The following is a 20,321-nucleotide window of genomic DNA, read 5'->3' as shown; positions in this document are numbered from 1 at the left end:
GCATGTCGAAAAGCTCAGCGCCCTGCCAAGTACAGACCTCTTTAATTTATAAATGTCACAGCCGTCTTTTAATTTTTTTTTTTTGTTCCCCATCGGCTTTTATGCATTTGTCGTCGCTTGTTTTTCCACATCAATTTTTTTTTGTTGTTGCGGGGTGCGACAGTCAGGACCGCGGGGTTGAGTGGAGTGGTGGCGGCCGGTAATAGTCTCCCCTGGTCAGATCGGATTACTCGCTCTTTGGCTCCTTCTGCACTTTTTTTTATTTTTGCGTTTTATTTTCGCCGGCGCTGTGAATGGAGCGTGGCATTGGGGATTACTGACATGACGAGGGACACCCTGCTGCTTGAGTTTAGCCAAGTTAGGGCAACTCCTATAGAAGAGCCTCGAGTACCTTTATGTTTGCCAAGCCGCGCAAAGAGGAGAGGGAACGGAAAGCCTTGCGCTCTTTCTCCCCTTCTTTTTGTTGTCCTTTCAACTTATCCAAAAAAAGAGATGGACCCAAAAGAGCTTAATAAAGAGGATATGAAGATGAGCAGGGCAAAGAGAGAAAGAGAGAGAGGGGGCTCTTTTCCTTTCCTGCCGAGTGAGACAAGGAGTAACCGGCGTATTTTGTTGAATGGCTGAAGGAGAGCATCCAGTCTGGGCTCCTTGGACCTTGCTCCAGCCGGCCGGCTGGTCGGTAGTACTCGGGCTGTAGGTTGGGGAAGAGCGCCTGGCGTCTCTGGGTATTTTGTGTTATCGGCTCAGGCAATCAGAGCTGGAGGGCTGCTGTAGATGTGGTGCTGCCCTCCAGTGGATTAGTGGATGACATAGTGATGTGCATCTTGTTGTAGTCAAAGCGCTACGGCGAGTGCCAGCATGCTTGTTTTAACCAGGAACCGAGCAGCATCAGGACCCTATTCCATATAGAGCCTATTTAAATGGTAAGATTTCAAATTTTCATGTCACATTATTCTTCTTATTTCCATTTGGATTTGTTGAGGGCTTTTATTATTTTTTGGCAGCTACTTTTGCATTTTTTTATTTTTGTGTGTGTGTGTGTGTATGTGCCTGACATTTTGCAATTTATATCACTTAAGTTGTTAAGTGACAGCTTGACACGATTTGATAATGAAAGGGTGTTGGGTTTGATTGCATTGTCTGACAGTCTCTCATAGGTTTATTTCTTTCTTTCTTTTTTGTGAAGCCAGGAAATATATAAATGTTTTACAAATTTAAATTGCTCTTTCAATTATAATGTAATGTTTGATGAAGTTTCATTCCAGATTCTTTTATGACTGAAATTAGAAGAAACTGGTGATAAATGAACAATAGTGAAACAAATGGCACATTATATTAGAATAAACTAGAATTGTTCATTGGATTTTGTTAACTTAATTATATTATTTCATTTATATAATTTGTTGAAATCATTTAGCATTTTGAATAGGCATTCATTTCATTCTGTTTAAATGTATTTGTTAAATCTGTTTATAAATGACTCTTCATATTAGAAGCATTTTATAATTGTAAAATCAATTTCTATCTATTTTGTATCATGATTAATTGAAATTTCTAATTTATTTGTTTAATTTAATTTGGCATCAAAAGAAATCCACTGATTAAATTGGTTCATTTTTTAAATAAGAATATACTCCGCTGAGACATTTTGCAAATCATTTCCTAATTCAATTTCACATCAAAATAAACTCCCAAATTATATTAATTATTTTTATTTAATGTTTATATTTTATTCAATTGCATATTTTGTTTACACGGTATTTTATTTCATTTACAAATTGTAAAAATGACTACTTTTAGCCTCTTTAACCATGATTGTTGATCTATTATTTGTGCGTTTGGGTTGTCGTCATTGTGCCGGCTGTCGGTCAGCGGCGGCCGAACTGCTAGTTTACTTAAGAAATTGCACGTGTGGCTGAGGGGGGCCGTGGGAGCGTGGCGGCCCGACTGAATAGAGGGAGGGGAGGCAATTAGCTGCCACGTTGCCGGGGCTCTTTTACTTGTCAGGCTGGCTTTTGTGCGAGTCTTGTAGAGGACATTCCCAGGGTTTTGTTTTGGCATTTAGGGCCGAAGCACAGCAGCCGGAAAAAAAAAAAAATGGTAAGGAGAGAGGGAAAATTGAAGCGCTGAAAAAGCAGCATGTGTGATTCTTTGCTTTTATAAACATGGAGGTAATTTTATTTTTTTTTTCAAATTGATTAGGACAATTTTATTGTTTATAATTTAACATAGATAATATATAATATTAATAGTTTTTTAAGTCAGAATTATTAAACCCCCTTTGACTTTTTTTTTCTTTAACAGAGCAAGGAAATTATCACAGTATGTCTGATAATATATTTTCTTCTGGAAAAAGTCTTATTTATTTTATTACAGCAAGAATAAAAGCAGTTTTTAATTTTTCAAAAAACATTTTAAGGTCAAAATTATCAGCCCCTTTAAACTATATATTTTTTCGATAGTCTACAGAACAAACCATCATTATACAATAACTTGCCTAATTACCCTAACCTGCCTAACCTAATGAACCTAGTTAAACCTTTAAATGTCACTTTAAGCTGTATAAAAGTGTCTTGAAAAATATCTAGTCAGATATCATGTACTGTCATCATGGTAAAGATAAAATAAATCAGTTATTAGAAATGGGTTATTAAAATTATTATGTTTAGAAATGTGTTTTAAAAAAATCTGCTCTCCTTTAGACAGAAATTGGGGGAAAAAATAAACAGGGGGGCAAATAATTCAGACTTCAACTGTAAACAAGAAAAAATAGGTTGTGTTAAAGTGTGTAGCTTGATCAGATTTGACTTGGTTATTTAGTAATAATCAGAGTAACTCTGTTTCCGTTTCTTTGTTTTACATTCTTGATTTTGTTGTGCAGATTTTTTAGAAAAATTATATTTAAAACAAAATAAAAACACAAACAAAACAGAGAAATTGAAAGAGAGGTGCACCAAAGGCCTTTACAGTTTTGTCAGGGCAAGGCCGTGTGAAGACTTAAATCCAGGATCTTCTCGATTCCCCATAAAATAGAATAAAACAATAGAAACAAGACCCCACATTGATGTCACGTCCATGTCAAAACGGAGACAAATACCTTTCTCCCCTTTTTCCTCCGTCCTCCCCCGGATGGTGGGCTTAGAGAGGGGACTGTCAGAATCACACAGCTAAGTGACTGCTTGCCACACTTTGCTGATCTTGCCCTCCCTTTGTGGATGTTGTTTTCTCTTGTCTTTTCTCTCTCTCTCTCTCTTTCTGTCTCCTTCCCTTGCCTTGCTCGCTTTACCTTGTTGTAGCCAAGGCTTTTCAAGCTGCTAGTTCGTCTTTGGGCATCCTGGAGGCACTGCAGAACCCACACAAACACACACACACTTGCGCACACACACACACACACAAACTTGGACAGACACATGCACAACCATAATAAGCCTTTTTTTTGCTGGTGTTTTTCATGTTTCTTTTGCTTGTGGGAAGACATCTCGGCAACTCTGATAAGTGAGATTTCTCTTCATCTTTTTTAAAAAACGTATCACTTGGACCGACTGACCGCTGAAGGAAAAACCAGAGACGGAGAGATGAGTGATTATCCGCCGGCGGAGGACAGGCCTTGCCGGACGTCCTAAGACGCAGCTCTCCTTGTGATCCACACACACATACACACACACAAAAAAGCAGAACAATGGTGTGCGCCTGAACTTCTGTGTGTGCGACCCCTTTGGTGAGGGACACACACATGCGCTCGCTCAAACACAATAGCAGTTTTGGGAAAGAAGCTAAGGTTGAAAAAGAACAAGACGACGAGAGGGAAGAAAGGAGAAATACTCTTATTCGTTGGCGGGAGTGAAAGGTGGAGGACAGGGGAGGGCCGCAGCGGTGCTCATGTACCCGAGAGAAGGCCTTTCACTGGGGCTGGAGGAGAGGGGAGGAAAGGCTGGAGCTCTGGCCTCTGGGTTGTCGCTCTTACAGCAGGTTGGCTGCTGGCAACTTAGTCTTAATGCCTGGGTAAGTGCAGTGTTTTCATGTCGTGGCCTTTTTAAAGTCTCCGTTCGGCTTTTGCTCAATTGATTCATGTGTTTGGAGCATGACAGGATTCACTCTTTATGTTTGAGAGGTTGATTTTGAATGTTTGTGTGTTTGTTTTAGTGCTAAGAGATAGATTAATGGCTATGGCATTTCATCAGGTTTTTAAAAATGCGTCTGAAGTTGTGGTTGAGATTGAGAGGAAGTCAGAATATGTGTCATGTGTGGTTAAAGTTGACTATTTGTCATGTCATTTCATCTTTAATTATCTTGACAGAAATTGTATTGTTGCATTTCTTTTAATATAAAGTGTAGATTATTGTGTAAATAATCCTGATTTCAAATTGGTTTGAATCAGTCTTAATTTTGAGCTTCCTATTAGATCTGAATATTTCATATTGTATTTGTTTTTATATGAAGGAAGTGGAAAATTGGCACAACATTCTTCAGCACTGAGAACAGAGGAGGGAAGCTGCTATTTATATTTTGATAGATGTTGTAGAAAGTCATAGTTAGGCATTTGTTTTGTTTGTATGTATTTGTGTGTGTGTAAGTAGTGGGCGGATGAGGGTTGTTATAGTGACGGTGACATCATCATAGTTCCACATTCTTTTGAAGTTCGTCTGTCTCATTTCGAGCTTTTTCTTCTTTACGAACAGCTTGCGTGGATCTATTTCTTGCTCGTTTCAACATTTCCATACATAAACAAGCGTGGATGTTTTCTGCATTGTGTCCACTGTGCTTGGATGAGAGCCATTGGCACGTACACTTCTCGAGTTCAAGTCCTTGGCAGCGTTTTTTTTTTTTTTTTGCTTGCTCTGGAATTTCGCAGGCCTGAGAGCCCCTCTATCCATCATGAGGATGTCACACCCCCTGCGTGTCCCCCACCCCTGCCCCACTACAGCTCATTAGAGCCCACAAGCTCCAGTGACAACTCATCATATCATGCCGTAAAGCGGAGAGAGGCACTCGGGCCCTTAGGGGCCACAAGGTCGCCACCTTCACATTTTGTCTTTAAATTGCTCTGCAAGGTGCCACCAAGCGGAAATGCAGCGCCAACAGCTTTTTCCTGCTGCTGTTCGGCCCTCTGTCTTCCTCTTTTTTTCCCCCCTTGAACCTCTTTCACAGGCCTCCAACAGCTTGAGCAAATATCGATAATTCCCCTTCAAGCTTGTGAACTGTATTGATTAAAGATTTAATGCTAGGTATAAATACATTGTAATTGTAATTCAATATATACAGTTGAAGTCAGAATTATTAGCCCCCCTTTGCATTTTTTTTATTTTTAAAATATTTCTCAAATGATGTTTAAAAGAGCAAAGAAATTTTCACAGTATGTCTGAAATATTTTTTCTTCTGGAGAAAGTCTTATTTGTTTATATTTTTTATTTTAAGGTGAAAATGATTAGCTCCTTGTTTTACTCTGACCTGCCTATTTAACCTAATTAACCTAGTTAAGCCTTTAAATGGCTTAAGCTGTATAGAAGTGTCTTGAAAAATATCTAGTAAAATATTATTTACTGTCATGGCAAAGATAAAATAAATCAGTTATTAGAAATGAGTTATTAAAACTATTATGTTCTGAAATTTGTTTAAAAAATTCTCTCTGTTAAACAGAAATTGGGGAAAAATAAATGGGGGCTGGTAATTCTGACTTCAACAGTATTTTTTAAACTGTAGTTTTTAATTATTTATTTCAGATTAATATTATTTAATTTAATTCATTTTTATTATCTAGACATATTCTGATTTTAAACATTTCATGTAAAAAAATTTGAAATAACTTTTAATTTCCATGAAATATTTCTACATTGATTATCCAGGATTTAATTTCCTTTAAAGTATTTTGTTATTATAAAACAGCTTTGTTGTAATTTCTTTTCTAATTAACAGTAGTAATATTGTTTAAACAATTAGAAAATTGTTTTATTAATAAAATAATTCCATATTGTTATTAATAATAATTTCAAAATCATGTGAATTTATTGCTTAAAAGGTGTGAGAAGTCTGAGAACAGAAATTGTTTAGAAACTGGGCTCAGCGATATGGCAAAAATACAATCTCGATAATTATTTACCATATTGAACGATAACGATATATATATTTTGATATAAGTCGGTAATACTTCGAGATTTAAAAGAGTATCCCAACAATGACTGACCAGAGCTTATTGTTATTGACATAAATTTCATCGTGATTCAATATAATATTGCTTATCAACCCTGCCCTGAAGATGAACTGTCTGAAGATGCATCTAAACAAAAGTGTTCATTACATTGTTTCTGAATGAGAGAGTGAAGGACAGGATCTGATAGACCCTGCATCGAAACGAGTGTGACATGCACTTCTAAGACAAATAGTCCTCTCCGTTAAAACAGGCCAGGCTTTTGTGAGACCTCCACTAGGGGTCGTGACCCCAAACAGAAACTGTCAATCTTATTGGTTTGGAGGAGGGAGCGTATGTCTACAGATTTACTCACGCTCGGCAGGAGTACTGACAGACTTGTTGACATGCATTATAAATATAAATATATATTTTATTTACTTCATTCAAACACATCTACAAAGCGTCACTTGCTTGTTTTCTCAGGATATCTCCAGATCTTGTTTGCTTTTTTATTATTAATGTTATTTACCTGGTTATGCGCATCAGTCCTTCAGCCTGTCTTCCTCTATCTAGTCGTGATGTTGGTGGTGGGAGGTATTGGCAGACGATTAAACAGGAAGTAGCCCGCTTTCTTTGCACATAATAGGGAAGAAAAGACGCCCACATATTTTCTTTGTGTTCCTTGTGTGGGTTTATTGTGCGTCTCGCTGGACCTCCATGTGTCAGTCTCCAAACTCAATGAGTTGTTTAGAAGTAGGGTTTTAAAGAACGCTTATTCTGCGATTGTTAGCGTCCGACAGTATGTGGTTGTATGCATGGGCACATACGTAGGTGGTCTTCCTCACTCCCCTGAGCTGCAAGAGACAATTAGCCATGTCTGGAGGAACAGGCTAAAGCCGTCGTACAATAGCAACGAGGTCAATAGAGCCAGATTTATTGTGCAGCTTTTCTTAAGACTGAAGACTTAATGGACTTGAATGGTACTCTGAAGTGTTTAAAGAATGTGTTTTGGTATGGTGATTATCCATTGCGTCATGTTATTTTTGTCCTGCTGTGTGTGTATATCTTGTCCAGTAGACGCCATGACAAAAAAGAAACATGCTCGAATGTATTCAAATAAGGCTAAAATGCAGATCGGCATTTTGTACTTGTCATTTTGCACTTTTCTCCCAATGTAACGACAAAAGTTAAAGTAATTTCCATTCCCAGCCATTCCAGCGTACTTCTTTTTTTTTTGTTTCCTCTACTCAGGATCTTGCTGATCTGTTCAGGTAGGGAAGCAGGCAGGAACGCTACAGTAGCAAGCCTCGATAGCGTGCTGCGCTCCCCAGAAGCCAGATAAACGGGATGCCCAGCTATTATTCGTGGAGATGTGTGGCATTTGAAAGGGGTTCTGTTAGGCCCAGTGACTGTGATGTAAATCATTTGGCTTGTCTCTGGGTGAATGTGGCCGCAGTGGACAGCCATTTGGAGCTGTCCCTCAATGGAGAGGCCCTGGACAAAAGAACTCATTTAAATGGCTACTAAAGCCTTTCAGCGCAAGGAGAATTGACAACATTCTTTCACATCATTACTGAGGGGGAGGTTATGGGGTGGAGGGGAGTGCGGCACCGTTTCCTTAATGGCAAACTCGTCAGCTGTGTTTGGCAGCTGTCATCATCCCCGTCTGTTATTCTGATGACAGGTCTTTCTTTTTTTATGAATGTATTTTTATATGTTATCTCTCCTCGTGTGGGTTTGCTCCATGGCCTTGCGTTTTTTCCTTTTCCTATTTCTCTTTCTGTCTCCACACTGTTTTCTGCTCTCGGGGGCCCCGAAAACGTCCCCAGAGCCCCCTTTCTTTCCCCAAGCAGCTCTGTTCAGTTCATTAATCTTTCATTGGGAATATGGCAGAGCGGAACGCCCCCCGATGCTGAAAGTGGCCCCTCTCTGTGCCTCTTTCTGCAAGTTTAGAGGCCCTGGATGAACACTTCAACCTCTCAGACCTGGGCCCTAGTGCCTCTCTCGTTCTGAAAGCTCAGATATTTTAGTCCTGACAAAAGGATGACTCCTGACATTCAACACCTTTGTTTTTCTTTTTTTTTACAACATCTCGAGTGCTGGATTTAATTCTGTATGTTTTAAATAAAGACAGCGTGCCCTTTCCATATCAAATGTGCTGCAGGACATGCACTGCTGTCAATCGCGTAGACAGGTCAAAACCTGCATGCATTTAAACGATGGCTTCATATCAGTTTGCGTCTACGGTAGCAAATCCCAGCCCACGTGTGGCCCGTCAAATCTATGGCACGGGAGTAATCTGGTTAGGTCGTGTGTACTGGGAATACACTAATGCCAGGCTATGCCTCAGCACCCCTCAGCTCGGCTGTAATCTTAGGTAATTGAAAATGGGGCCTGTGCCACTTAAGAACACAAAGAGCAGATTACATAGCTAAAACCAATTTGACCAAAATGCAGAAATGGATTTTCTCTTCTCCCTCCCACCCCTCCTCTCTTATCTTTTATAATGCGAACCCTTTCCAAAAGCAGACCCTGAAGGAAGAGGAAGGGGTGCGAGAACGAGACATGGGTAACCCAAAGAAAAAGGAGGGAGTGTGCTTAGATTGACTGTCATTTGGTTCATTAGGTGGTTTCTGTGGTTGCAAACGTGAAACACAATGAAATCAAGCAGTGTGCCGATCCAATGACTGTTAGAATCAATGTAAACTGTGTTTAATTACAAACCACATTGTTCTGAGAATCGGCCTGTGGTTTGTGATGAATGCATAGTTGAAATAGAGGCGCCGGTGTTGCCCCAACCCAAACATATATTAACAGCCTCTTCTTGTTCTTCTTCCCACCCCCTTCCCTCTCTTTTTTCTGTTTCTTGCTAGTCTAATAAGGTCCCCGTGGTACAGCACCCTCACCATGTGCACCCGCTCACACCTCTGATCACCTACAGCAATGAGCACTTCACGCCTGGGAACCCCCCTCCACATCTACAGGCAGACGTGGACCCCAAAACAGGTACATATGCATGCACGTCTTCCTTTACATTCATGAATTTCAAAACAGGCAGGACGAAACCCAAGGCTAACCTTCAGGCCTGGCTAACTAACGGCTACAGTGTGTGATCTCGCTTGTAGCACTGCATTCATAGCTACCTGGTAAGATGCACTGAAGCGTTTCAGAGTCGTCTTGGCCCAGGGCCAAGGTTGCGCCCCTCCTTTTGTGTGCATGTTGAGATGGAGCTGTTGACCTGGGTCGGTTAAGCCTGTGGAGCCACTTGACTTATGGGAGATGTAGACAGGGACTTCTGTTATTTAACTGCCAGATACTAAAACCGCTGTTTGTTTTTATTCTAAAGCGTGATACAGATTAGCAATTTCAGCAATGTTGTAATATTGTTAAAATTCACACTATGATGTCATTATAAACATAGGTATGGCATGTATTCAGATATTAAACAAATAAAACATAATGGACCCTTTTCACAGGACTGTTGTGATGTGTTTAACGGTCATCACAATCTTAAATCCTTGAAAGTTTTTAATATTTTCGATCTTTGTGTCGAATTACAAAAAGCAGATTAGCGCTTATGCTAGGTGTTTGTAATGCAGCGTCTATAGGGCTGAAAGTAAATTTCTCTCTATTCGCCGTCATCAGTCTCACACAATTTTTTGCTCTTCTGGAAGTCTTGATAAGGGTCTATCAATATGTTGCGATTATTTTTTCTTGTCAGCAAAAGGACACAAAAATATCTTCTGTATTTGAAATTTTCCCTCTGTTACATTATGTCAGAACAAACACTGTATGGCCACTGTTTAAGAGCCACATCTAAAGTAGGGCCTCATGATTTTTCCAATGCAGAAAATTTAGAAGAATTTTGAATTAGCAGTTTAGTGTGAAACGTAATGGAAATTCGCACATTTTTAAGAAGCATTTCAAAATTCATTTTAGCATTTTTCTGAGAAAATTGTATTATCATATCACGTAAACGTAGAAACTCACAGCATCTTCATGACAACATGTAAAAACGTAAAACATTCAAAAGAGTTCCTAAACTAATCGAATAGGTTTCATGAGTTCAGTTGATTGGGGTGCCTTTTAATTACTAAAATGTGTTTAAACTGTTAAAATAGAGTCCAACTTATCCCTCATTCAGACTAGCAGCGACTTTGTAGCTGCATGTCGCTCTGGGTGGCGTCCTGCTGAAAACGCAGGTCTGTGTAGGCAAAGACTATAGAATACACAAAACATGTCACTCGTATACTTTTAAATGGTGAAAAGTGTAATGGTCAATATGGCAAATAAAGCCCGCCTTCTAGTACAGCAGCCAATTAGCAATTGCTATAGAATGACGATTCTCCGGGGGAGGGGCCCGCACCAGACGTGAGTTTCTGCAGATTTTGTGTGATACGAATATTTAGAAACTAAATGGACAGCTTTTATTTAATTTTATTGGTTATTCCTAATATAAAATGTAATCATAATAGGACTGGGTGATTAAGCGAAAAGTAATCGACATACAGAACCTATAATCGATCTAAATTTTCTAGGATGATTTTTTCAATTACTTTCTCTACGTGTCACATGACCCCGCTCTGTTAAAGACTTTGGCTGCTTTCGACTTCTGTGGCCACTTTGCAGCCACATCTGAACTCTGGTCAAGTAGGACGATGGACTCATTCTTGAGCCTTTCTTTGCACTACATTGACGATGATTAGAAGCTTGCACCAGAGATGCCCTTAGATTATAGGCAAAAATTTATTAATTTAAATAAATAAATAAACAAAAATAATGGCTCATTAATCATAATCGAGTTAAAATGTTCAGTTAATCAAGATTTTGATTTTAGACCAAATCCCCCAGCCCTAAATTGTAAGCTTGGGCAGTAGTTTTGGAGAATTTGATGTTTCCCCATTCAAACAGAATGCCCAAGCATACTGCCCAAGAGGCGTTTCAAAGATGGCCACCGAGTAAAATGACCTGCCTTAAAGGGACTTTGGTGTAAGTCTACAGCATGAATACAATCGGCCTCTAAGCGAGGATCATGTGAGCTCTACTAGTGCTCCTATTGGCTGTCGCTCAAGAAAGTCACTCTTCATTTGCATAAAGTTGAAGGATTCTCAACTTTGTCGCGGCGCAGATCACGCCGACCTGGTCGCTGTCGCTCGCGTAGATGGAGGCCACCGGAAGTCGCTTACTCTCCATTGAAATGAACAGTAGCTAGACGTTTTGCCGCTTGTAGTGTAAATGAGGCTTTAAGGCTTGTATCTTGTATCTATGTTGTATCTGTCAGTACCTTAAAACAAAACAATCTAGGTGTGATAGGATATCATTTGCTGGTGTGTTTTAGAATGGGATTATCGCTGAGGCATTTTGCTGTTCTGCAGCACTATAAAGTCAAACAGCTGCTCTTTAAAGCTGTCAACAACCTGCATGCTGATTTTAGAGAGGGCTTTTTCTGCTCTCATAACAGACCTTATCACTAAGGGCCTCTTTAAGGACTCAGAGACTGTTTAATGTGCTGCCTAATGGCTCACTTAATTGAGTTTAGAGTTTAATTAATTAACAAATTGTATTAAGACCGCTGTACGCAGTGCCAGTGTGCTGTGCAGGCCTTGTTTTTTTCTTTTCTTGCGCAGCTCGCATTAGCCAACAGCATTATGCAGACTATTTACACTGTTTACTGTTAGCAGGACTTTATTTTTATGAATTGAGATTTTATTTAAAGAAATTTAAAAGCAGACTGGAATGAATTAAGTTGAATGTAATCTAGCTTTGTCATATTCAGTCTTTTAAAAGTTGGAAAGTGTTCAATGCTAACTTGTTCTAGGTCATGTAAACCAACCAGGTCATATTTGAAAGACATGTTTTGTGTGATTTACTTTGGCTAGTTTTTTAAGAGCGTGCAATGTTGATAGCACAGTTAATTGGCTGTTAAACCCTAAAACCAATATTGAGACAGTTTTCACACTTAAACAGACATCCGCGGCTAATATGTCAGTCTCTCTTAACACGTGCTGCAGCGTTTGCATTGTTGACTCGTGAACCTCAATTATCGCCTGTTGTTAATCCTCTGATTCGATAGACAAATGTGACAGGGCTCTGTATTTTTTCTCCTCTCCCCCGTGTGCCATACAACATCGTGGCTGCCTCCACAAGCTTTGATCAGAACGTGTGATTTAGAGCTGTGTATGTGAGCTCAACCTCCTCCCTCTCCCACCTCCCTCTGATGTTGACTTTGTTCAATTGTGTATCTCACAAAGGATAAATTTAACACTTAAACTTCATCGGGGAATTTCTGTGTCAGGACAAGAGCAGAAACATTTTCACACCATTCACAGACACACACACACATACACATACAGTTCTCTGTATCTCCTTTCAGTCGTTGCATTTTTTATATTTCTCTTGCAGGAATCCCAAGGCCTCCACATCCTCCAGATATATCACCCTACTACCCCCTGTCACCTGGCACTGTAGGCCAGATTCCCCATCCGCTAGGATGGTTAGTACCACAGTAAGCAGACCAATTTTATTCCTCTTTATTTGTCTTTGTGATTGTTGTTACTGACTGTTAAAAAGACTTTCTGCAGTTTTATGTTGTTGAATCCATCAACATGCATGTATGTATGTATAATACATACATAAGTGTGTATTATATATAATCATTATTATTCATTCATTAATGTTCCTTCGGGTTAGTCCCTTTATCCATCAGGGGTTGCCACAGTGGAATGAACCACCAACTCATCCAGCATATGTTTTATACAGTGGATGCCCTTCCAGCTGCAATCCAGTACTGGGAAAAATCAAAATTATTAATATTATATTAATCACATTTAGTTTGTTGAATTCTGTTCATAGACCTTTATATAAAATAAATTACCATTTTAAACCTATATTTACTAAATCCAGAGAAACTGGCCACTTTGACGTGTTCTGTAAATTCTTCCCATAGCTATATAACAAAAATTATTTAATCTTTTAAAATATTTAATTAAATATTTGATTATTGTTTCTTTGTGTTCCATTTAAATATATTCTTAAGCTTAACTTAAATATATACTTAAGTTAAAACTGTTGTATGTTGTCATTATGGATGTAACGATTCACCGTGAGCCGGTTGAAAATTGAGTCAAATATCTGACAATTCAAAACGGTAGAAATAGTAAACGGGCCGCGATAAAATTATTTAAACAGAGGGGGCGCTGTGTGTACAGGCACAAACTCGCTTTACCTGCACATCAGTGGCAAGCAAGAGGTTGGGCAGCAGAGTAAAAATTGAGGTGCGCCAAACAAAACACAAACTGTGTGCCTATACTGCGAAAAGATGTTTACGTTCACTAACAGAACTACGAATATGATGCACATAAACCGTCAGCACAGTGAAAAACTACTTCAACTGCATCAGTGTTTTCATAGCGAAAGTGTTTTTTAGACTTAAAAGACTGAAAGTTGTTCTGTTACAGAAGCAGGTCTTAGATTATTTTTGCCCTCTCCTTTTCAAATTAGTTTAGGCACATTTTAATAATTTGCTTATTATTATTGAATATTTAAAAACGTTAAAGATTATCTCTTCTTAAGTGTATCACACTGATACTTAAACAAGTAATATTAATTATTCACCTTCATAATCATGTTCAACTCCTCTCTCTATCTTATTAAATAATTAGTATTTTTATTATTGTTATTGTTTTATGCCAGGGGCCAGTCCCCTGGATCAGATGGCCTTTTGAACACCTCTGCTCTGTAGTTCAGGAACGGCTTTCCTCTCCACACCAGCTACCTCAGTCCCTAGTGAAAGAGATTTTTCAGCAGGGGACAATGTAAATGTGCAAAGACCTCAGCTTAGATATGCTGATATTTATTTTTAAAAATGTAAAATCCCAGCACAGTCAGAGTTTTAGTTTGTTTATATTAGTGAGTCTTCTTTAGTTTGTATTTGTCTTTTGTTTTTTAATGTATTTTTTTTTTTATTGCAATTTAGTTATGGCAGAAAATGTATTATGTAGCAAAAAATGTGCAGCGTTTAAGAAAAAAATAAAAGGGCTCTTCACCTTAAATTTATTTCAAATAAATTTGGTAAAAAATCATGACTAAATCGTGAATCGTATCGAATCGTGAGTCAGATGAATCGTTACACCCCTAGTTATCATGGTGCATTTTATGTGCCAGGCCTCTCTGTCCACCTTTCTGTGGGCCTCCGCTCATTTAAGATGCAGTTTGAGACTTTGGACATCATGTAGCACGAAAGCTAACTCCTAACCTCTGTACAGTTTTTACATTCTAGAAAGGCACCGCTGGGGCCCACAGCAATGCACCCATGGCTTTCTTCATCCCCTAAACTCTAAATTGCCTCTTTGTGGCAAATGCTATTTTGCATGTCTCTGTATTGTCCAATTAGAGTAATGAACTGTGATTGCCAGTATTTTACCCACAATTCCACACGGGGGCTCTCCCCTGGTAACTCTTGTCAACACTTGTTAATATGACAAAAGGCTACAAATTAAGCTCTGTTAATTTAATGTTTTCTCACCGCGATCTAAATACCGAGAGAGGCCCCAAGCGCAGCCACGGCCCTTTGATTCTCTGCACTTTATTTTGGTATAAATTTACATTCATTATTGTTTGTCTTTGGATGTGTAGACCTCAATTAGCGTGATGGCTCCATTAAAGGGGCCGGTGCTTCGTCTTTAATTAGCACAACAAAACACCTAGTTTCAGCTCAGGGAGAGGGGCCTCCATCGACACCAAGCGCGGGGTTATGAAATTTAATTAGCCATTCCTATCAGATTTGTGGCATTCAAATTGTTCAGAGTTTGCTTGCCTTTGATCTGCGCTCTGCAATCCCCTAGATTTTTGTTCTGATCAAATGAGAATAAAGCCGCCTGCATAGAGAGTGCTTTTTCATCCTTTCCTTTACCTCTCTTCCTTTCTTCTTTTCCTAGGCAAGGTCAACCAGTTTACCCAATCACGACGGGAGGTTTCAGACACCCCTACCCCACTGCCCTCACTGTCAATGCGTCCATGTCAAGGTGAGTTGAGCCTTGGGACGGCCGACTTGCATGTCAAACTTCTCCCTTAAGGAGAGACAGCTCTCGTCTCGCTGTTCAAAAAGACGCTCCCATGCGATCAGCTACATATTAAAATATTAATTATTGTTATCATTTTATAATGAGACCCCTGAAGAACGTTTACCCCGACTGAATGGGGGAGAACGCGAGGACTGTAAATATCCTCGCTGCCATTTATCCACCATCCGATACTGTAGTAAATAAAAAAATGACTGCACATTTTCTGGGGGGTGTCGTTTGGACTGTGAGCGAGAGCTTTGTGGGGATTGGGGTCTGGTTCAAGTGGCGATTTGGAAGCAAACGTCCCCAGGAGAGCACTAATGGTTGTGTGTATATGGGGGGGGGGGGGGTTGTGGGATATGTGTGTGAGCGTATGTTTGTTTTAACTGTCACAGCAATTGCTCCCTTGTGCCTGTTACTCATCTGTTATATGAGAAGTGGGAGGTGTTTGTTGTAGATGACAAATCACTGTTTGCTTTGTTGCTTTTTTATGTCAAACACAAAAGCGAGACGCAGCACAGGCAAGCCGCTTTATATGGTGGTCACCTTTTTCTGCATTTACCCTACTTTTTCTTCTTAATCTGAAGCATATGATACTCTTTTCACAATGATGATGAATGTGAAGATGATGATGATGATGGTGGTGGTGGTGAGACAAGCCAGAGAGGCACAGAGGCAGATCTGGTTTATAGTTTCGAGAAATAGAGACCAACTCAAGCCCAGCCTGAGTCTCCAGACAGGGACAAAGTCCTGTTTAATTGCAGCCTGATTGGAAAAGCAGCTCTGGAGGCCTGGCGAGTTTAGACCAGAGGACGTTGATGGATAAATGTGAGCGGAGGAGCAGGAGGAGTGGGGAGGGGTTTGTAAACGCTGGCCTTTTAAGCCTTGGAGAGGATACTTCACTTGTTTCTGTTCAGCACATTTGGATATGTACCGTGATCAATCATTGGGACACATTTGTGCAACACAAGTGAATGTGTAAATTACATGCATTTTTGGTAAATATTTTATAAACCAATTTTTGTGTCATTTTAAAACAAGCATTAGAGTAGAGTCAGAGTTAAATTACCGTAAATTATTTGAAAATGTGAAGCAAAAAAAAAGATTTTATTTCGTCTTTCATAGACTGACAAATGAGCAGTACATTTTGGAGAGAAAAACAAGACAATGCGGTGGCACAGTGGGTAGCACGATTGCCTCACAGCAAGAAGGTCGCTGGTTTGAGCGTCGGCTGGGTCAGTTGGCATTTCTGTGTGGAGTTTGCATGTTCTCCCCGTGTTGGCGTGGATTTCCTCCGGGTGCTCCGGTTTTCCCCCGCAAGTCCAAAGACATGCGCTATAGGTGAATTGGGTTTGCTAAAATTGACCGTACTGTAAGTGTGTGAATAAGTGCGTATGGGTGTTTGTTAGTGATGGGTTGCAGCTGGAAGGGCATCCGCTGTGTAAAACATGTGCTGGACAAGTTGGTGGATCATTCCACTGTGGCAACCCCTGATAAATAAAGGGACTAAGCCAAAAAAAAAAAAAAGAATGAATGAGCAAAACAAACATTTTTCAAAAAAGTAGGGATATCCAAATCGATCATGTGATTGGAAATCGGGCCTGATCACGCGGTTTTGGACTTGATTGGAATCGGACGTTAACTCCCGATCAGGACAGAGTTAGACCTCTTTCTTGACTTCACACAGAAACAGCAACACATAACTTAAAAAAAAAGAAAAAATATTGGGTTATAAATAACAAATAATAATTGGTTCAACCACTGTTTTCCGTTACTGTGACGGTTAGGTTTAGGGCTGGGGTTAGACATGGAACAGTAACCGTTTTTAAGGTATACGACGATTTGGAAAAGTCAAGGTTTTAAAACCACAAAAATACTATTCCTAAGGTATGCGTAAGACCTTTTTGATACATTTTTTTAAGGACAACAGTGTCTCCAGCAGAACAGATTTTTAAATTTCAAATTGTAAAGAAATCTGTGTTTTTGAAACTAACGAAGACAGCAGAAGTCAATGATTCACTTGAATTATTTAGCCTGACATGTTTACTGCTCCAAAATATTATAAATCTTTCAAAAAATAAACTATATTGTTTTCAAAGGGGAAAAAAGTTTAGTTTTTTTACCCAGACATTTTAAAAAAAACACATTTAGAGCAGTAATCACAAAACCGTTATACTGTGAAACCATGATATTTTTACCCAAAGTTATCATACTGTCAGAATCTTAAACCAGACCATGCCTAGTTGAGACATATTAGAATACAATTAATGTGAGATTTAATAAATAATATAAATAATTCTCATTAACTTCCTGCCGCAAACGTATCTGATCGAGCAACAACCTGAGTATGTCTGCGGTCTGGAGGTATTATAAAGTTGATGAGGACAACATTGCCATAGCAAACAGTGAGATATGTAAACTTGAGTTTTCAATAGTTGAAGAATTGATGTTATATGACTTGATTATTTAAGCTACCTCACAGAAGAGCTCTGTTTGTTAACAGAGTTGTTGAATGTTATAATAAGGTGAATTAAATAAAAAGTAAGGAACATTCTGGTTCTGTTTCTTCGCTCTTCTTTATTTATTGTTATGTATTAAAATTATTGCATCGAGTTTCGGTATCGGTAGATAATCAAAATCAAATGACTTGGACTCATGGGCAAAAAAACCTGATCAAGACACCCCTACTAAAAGTTTTTAAAAAGTAAAAGCAAAAAATTGGTTGCAATCAATTAATTTTTATTAATTCTTCTTGCGTGAGTGAACAAGGCCCACTTCTACACTTGTATCTAGTATATTTTCATCATCCTCACACGGTTTAAAGTGGTGAGGCCAAACATAACAGCTCTGAAACACAATATTTAGCTCTGTAGCGATGATCAGAGTGCATTGGCAGCTGCTCTGCTTATGAGCACAGGGTCTTTGCAGCTGGTCCTGACTCTTAAAGGTCCATTTTTATTAACAGCTGGCTCTGAAACCAAGGCCTCACACATTTGACACCAACAGCTTTCATGCTGTGTGTGTTTTGAGGTCTCGCCTCCATAGAGGAGTCGTTTGTACCCTGCCAACGGCCTGGAATGAGCCTGCTCCGCCATCAGGCGCCCATGCAGGTCTGCAGCTCCGGCACTGGACCTTCGCTTAAGTGACAGCTGATTCTGTCCTAATGAGGCCTTTATATTGTGATCATCCTATTTCCAGTGCAGGCTAATTGAATCTACTGAATGGGGGCTAGGGGGATTGGTGATGTGCCGGGGAAGAGCTAATGCGTTTTGATAATCTGTAATTGAATTAGCATAGATTAATAAGTGGTGGTCTTGTGTCTCTGCGGAGGGAAGGTGCTTTAGCATGTTTGTGTCAAAACCGGCGGCGTCCGCTGTCACCGGCCTCCTGCGTGAAATAATGAGCACCAGGAAAAGGTTTCATTAATTGTGTTTATGGCTTTTCTACGAATAAAGAGAGGGGAAACTTGCTTTGTCTTCGTTCTCAGTCAGTGGATGGCACCTCCAGGAGGCCTCGGGGATTAAGAGACGCCCAAATGTTTCTCTCCAGTGCCTGTCTTCAGCACTGATGGCCCTTTCTGCTGCCATTTATTATGCAGTTAGCGCACAAGACTTCATGTAGGGATCTGCTGTTCACCCAGGTACCACTTCAGCCTCCTAAAAAATACATTTCAGAGCATGAACGCTGCAGACTCGGATCCGGCAAATGAGCTACATTGTTTTGATAATGGGGTTGGAGTCGTACAGGTGTATCGGCCGTCCCGGGTGACAGGGGGAGGAAGTGTAGGCCCCTTGGCCCCTGCCCATGCTTGGCCTTTGATATGTACCTCCATCCGCACCTCCAGCTCCCATCCCTTCTTTTTCCACAAAAGAAGAGAAAGCAGATGACAGACAGAGCGCACCGGCGGGGTCATTATACATTAAACAGGCGCCAAGGCCATCGCTCCGATTGGCAATTAAATGGCACTCACTGACACTCGGCTAGCGTGGAGCAAGATTGAGACATTGGACCCTGCAGGGGCCCTTCTCGGCACACCTCTCTGTCTCACTCTTCCCTCAGCGGGGCTAAATTGGTGGCAGGCTCTGCTGCGTGCTGATGAGCGAAATGATGCCCTGCGCTTCAAAGGGATGGCCGTCATGTTTAAACCATAACCTGGGCCTCACTATGGCAACTGCGGCGCTGGTGGGGGCGGCGCTGATGGGACAGTCAGGAAGGAAAAGGAGAAAAAATTGGATGCTGGAACAGAGGAAATTTTAACAAGTATGCAAGGACAGAAGGAGAAACGAAAAAAAAAGGTGGGGGCTAATGATCACGGCCACAATGCAAGCCCGGTCCCCCCTCGGTAGAAGCGGACGAGCGGCCCGCATGACATGGCACAAACACAAATGTGTCAGGGATGAAGGGAAGAGAGAATAGGAGAAGAGAGATTGGGGGGAAACACAGTCCCCAGAGAGAACCTCCAACAGAAACTAGTTGTTCCTTGTGAGTTTACGCTCATCATTATATTCTGGCTCCAAGCCATATAGCCACACTCAAGCAGATAATGAGCTGTTTGAAAAAAAGAATTATTCCTTTTCTTTTTTTCCATCATCCTTCATTCTTTTGCTCAGATTTGTGTACGGCCACGCACAGCTGGGACACGCTGCGCACACACATACACAGATATGTTCATTTTTACTCTCTGGAATTTATTGTTCTTTTCTATAGATCTTTACACACTGCTAGAGGGATGATATTACAGGGTAGATCTCAAAAGATAAATGTAAGACCCTAAAAAGTCTTAATTTTTCTATGTTTATGTATAGCTACCCAATCTGACTATTAACACCCATGCAATCATCTACAATCCCAATCTCAAATAAACCTTTTATTCTCCATTTATTTACTGCTGAGGATACTGACCTGACCTATATTTTTATTATTCATATTATTGCATTATTAATAAGTTATAATCACTTCAGTTACGTTTAGAATAATAATTTTTTAAAAGATAAGTGAAAATCTTTTCCAACTGGGATATTCGAATATATAAATCCTTGGCATTTAGCCATGTATAAGTCTAAGATTTCAGTCATAATGGTACTAAAAATGTCTTACAAAGTCTTAAATTTAGCTTGGTGAAACCTGCAGAA

The 20,321-nt window shown here is 39.9% G+C and overlaps 1 protein-coding gene across 50 annotated transcripts in view; it reads left to right on the top strand.

Annotated features, from left to right (window-relative positions):
• Positions 1-20,321, top strand: part of tcf7l2 (transcription factor 7 like 2) — a 122,112-nt gene that overhangs the window by 89,167 nt on the left and 12,624 nt on the right. For 44 of the 50 annotated variants that reach the window (NM_131259.3, XM_087274632.1, XM_087274631.1 and 41 more), the window contains 3 exon segments: positions 9,001-9,133; positions 12,530-12,632; positions 15,064-15,150. In NM_131259.3, the coding sequence (NP_571334.2) occupies positions 9,001-9,133; positions 12,530-12,632; positions 15,064-15,150 (323 nt within the window). 50 annotated transcript variants of the gene reach the window in all.

This window comes from Danio rerio, chromosome 12, assembly GCF_052040795.2.
Source record: "Danio rerio strain M-AB ecotype USA chromosome 12, GRCz13ab, whole genome shotgun sequence".
Classification (NCBI taxonomy): Eukaryota; Metazoa; Chordata; class Actinopteri; order Cypriniformes; family Danionidae; genus Danio; species Danio rerio.
This window is presented reverse-complemented; position numbering and strand designations above follow the sequence as displayed.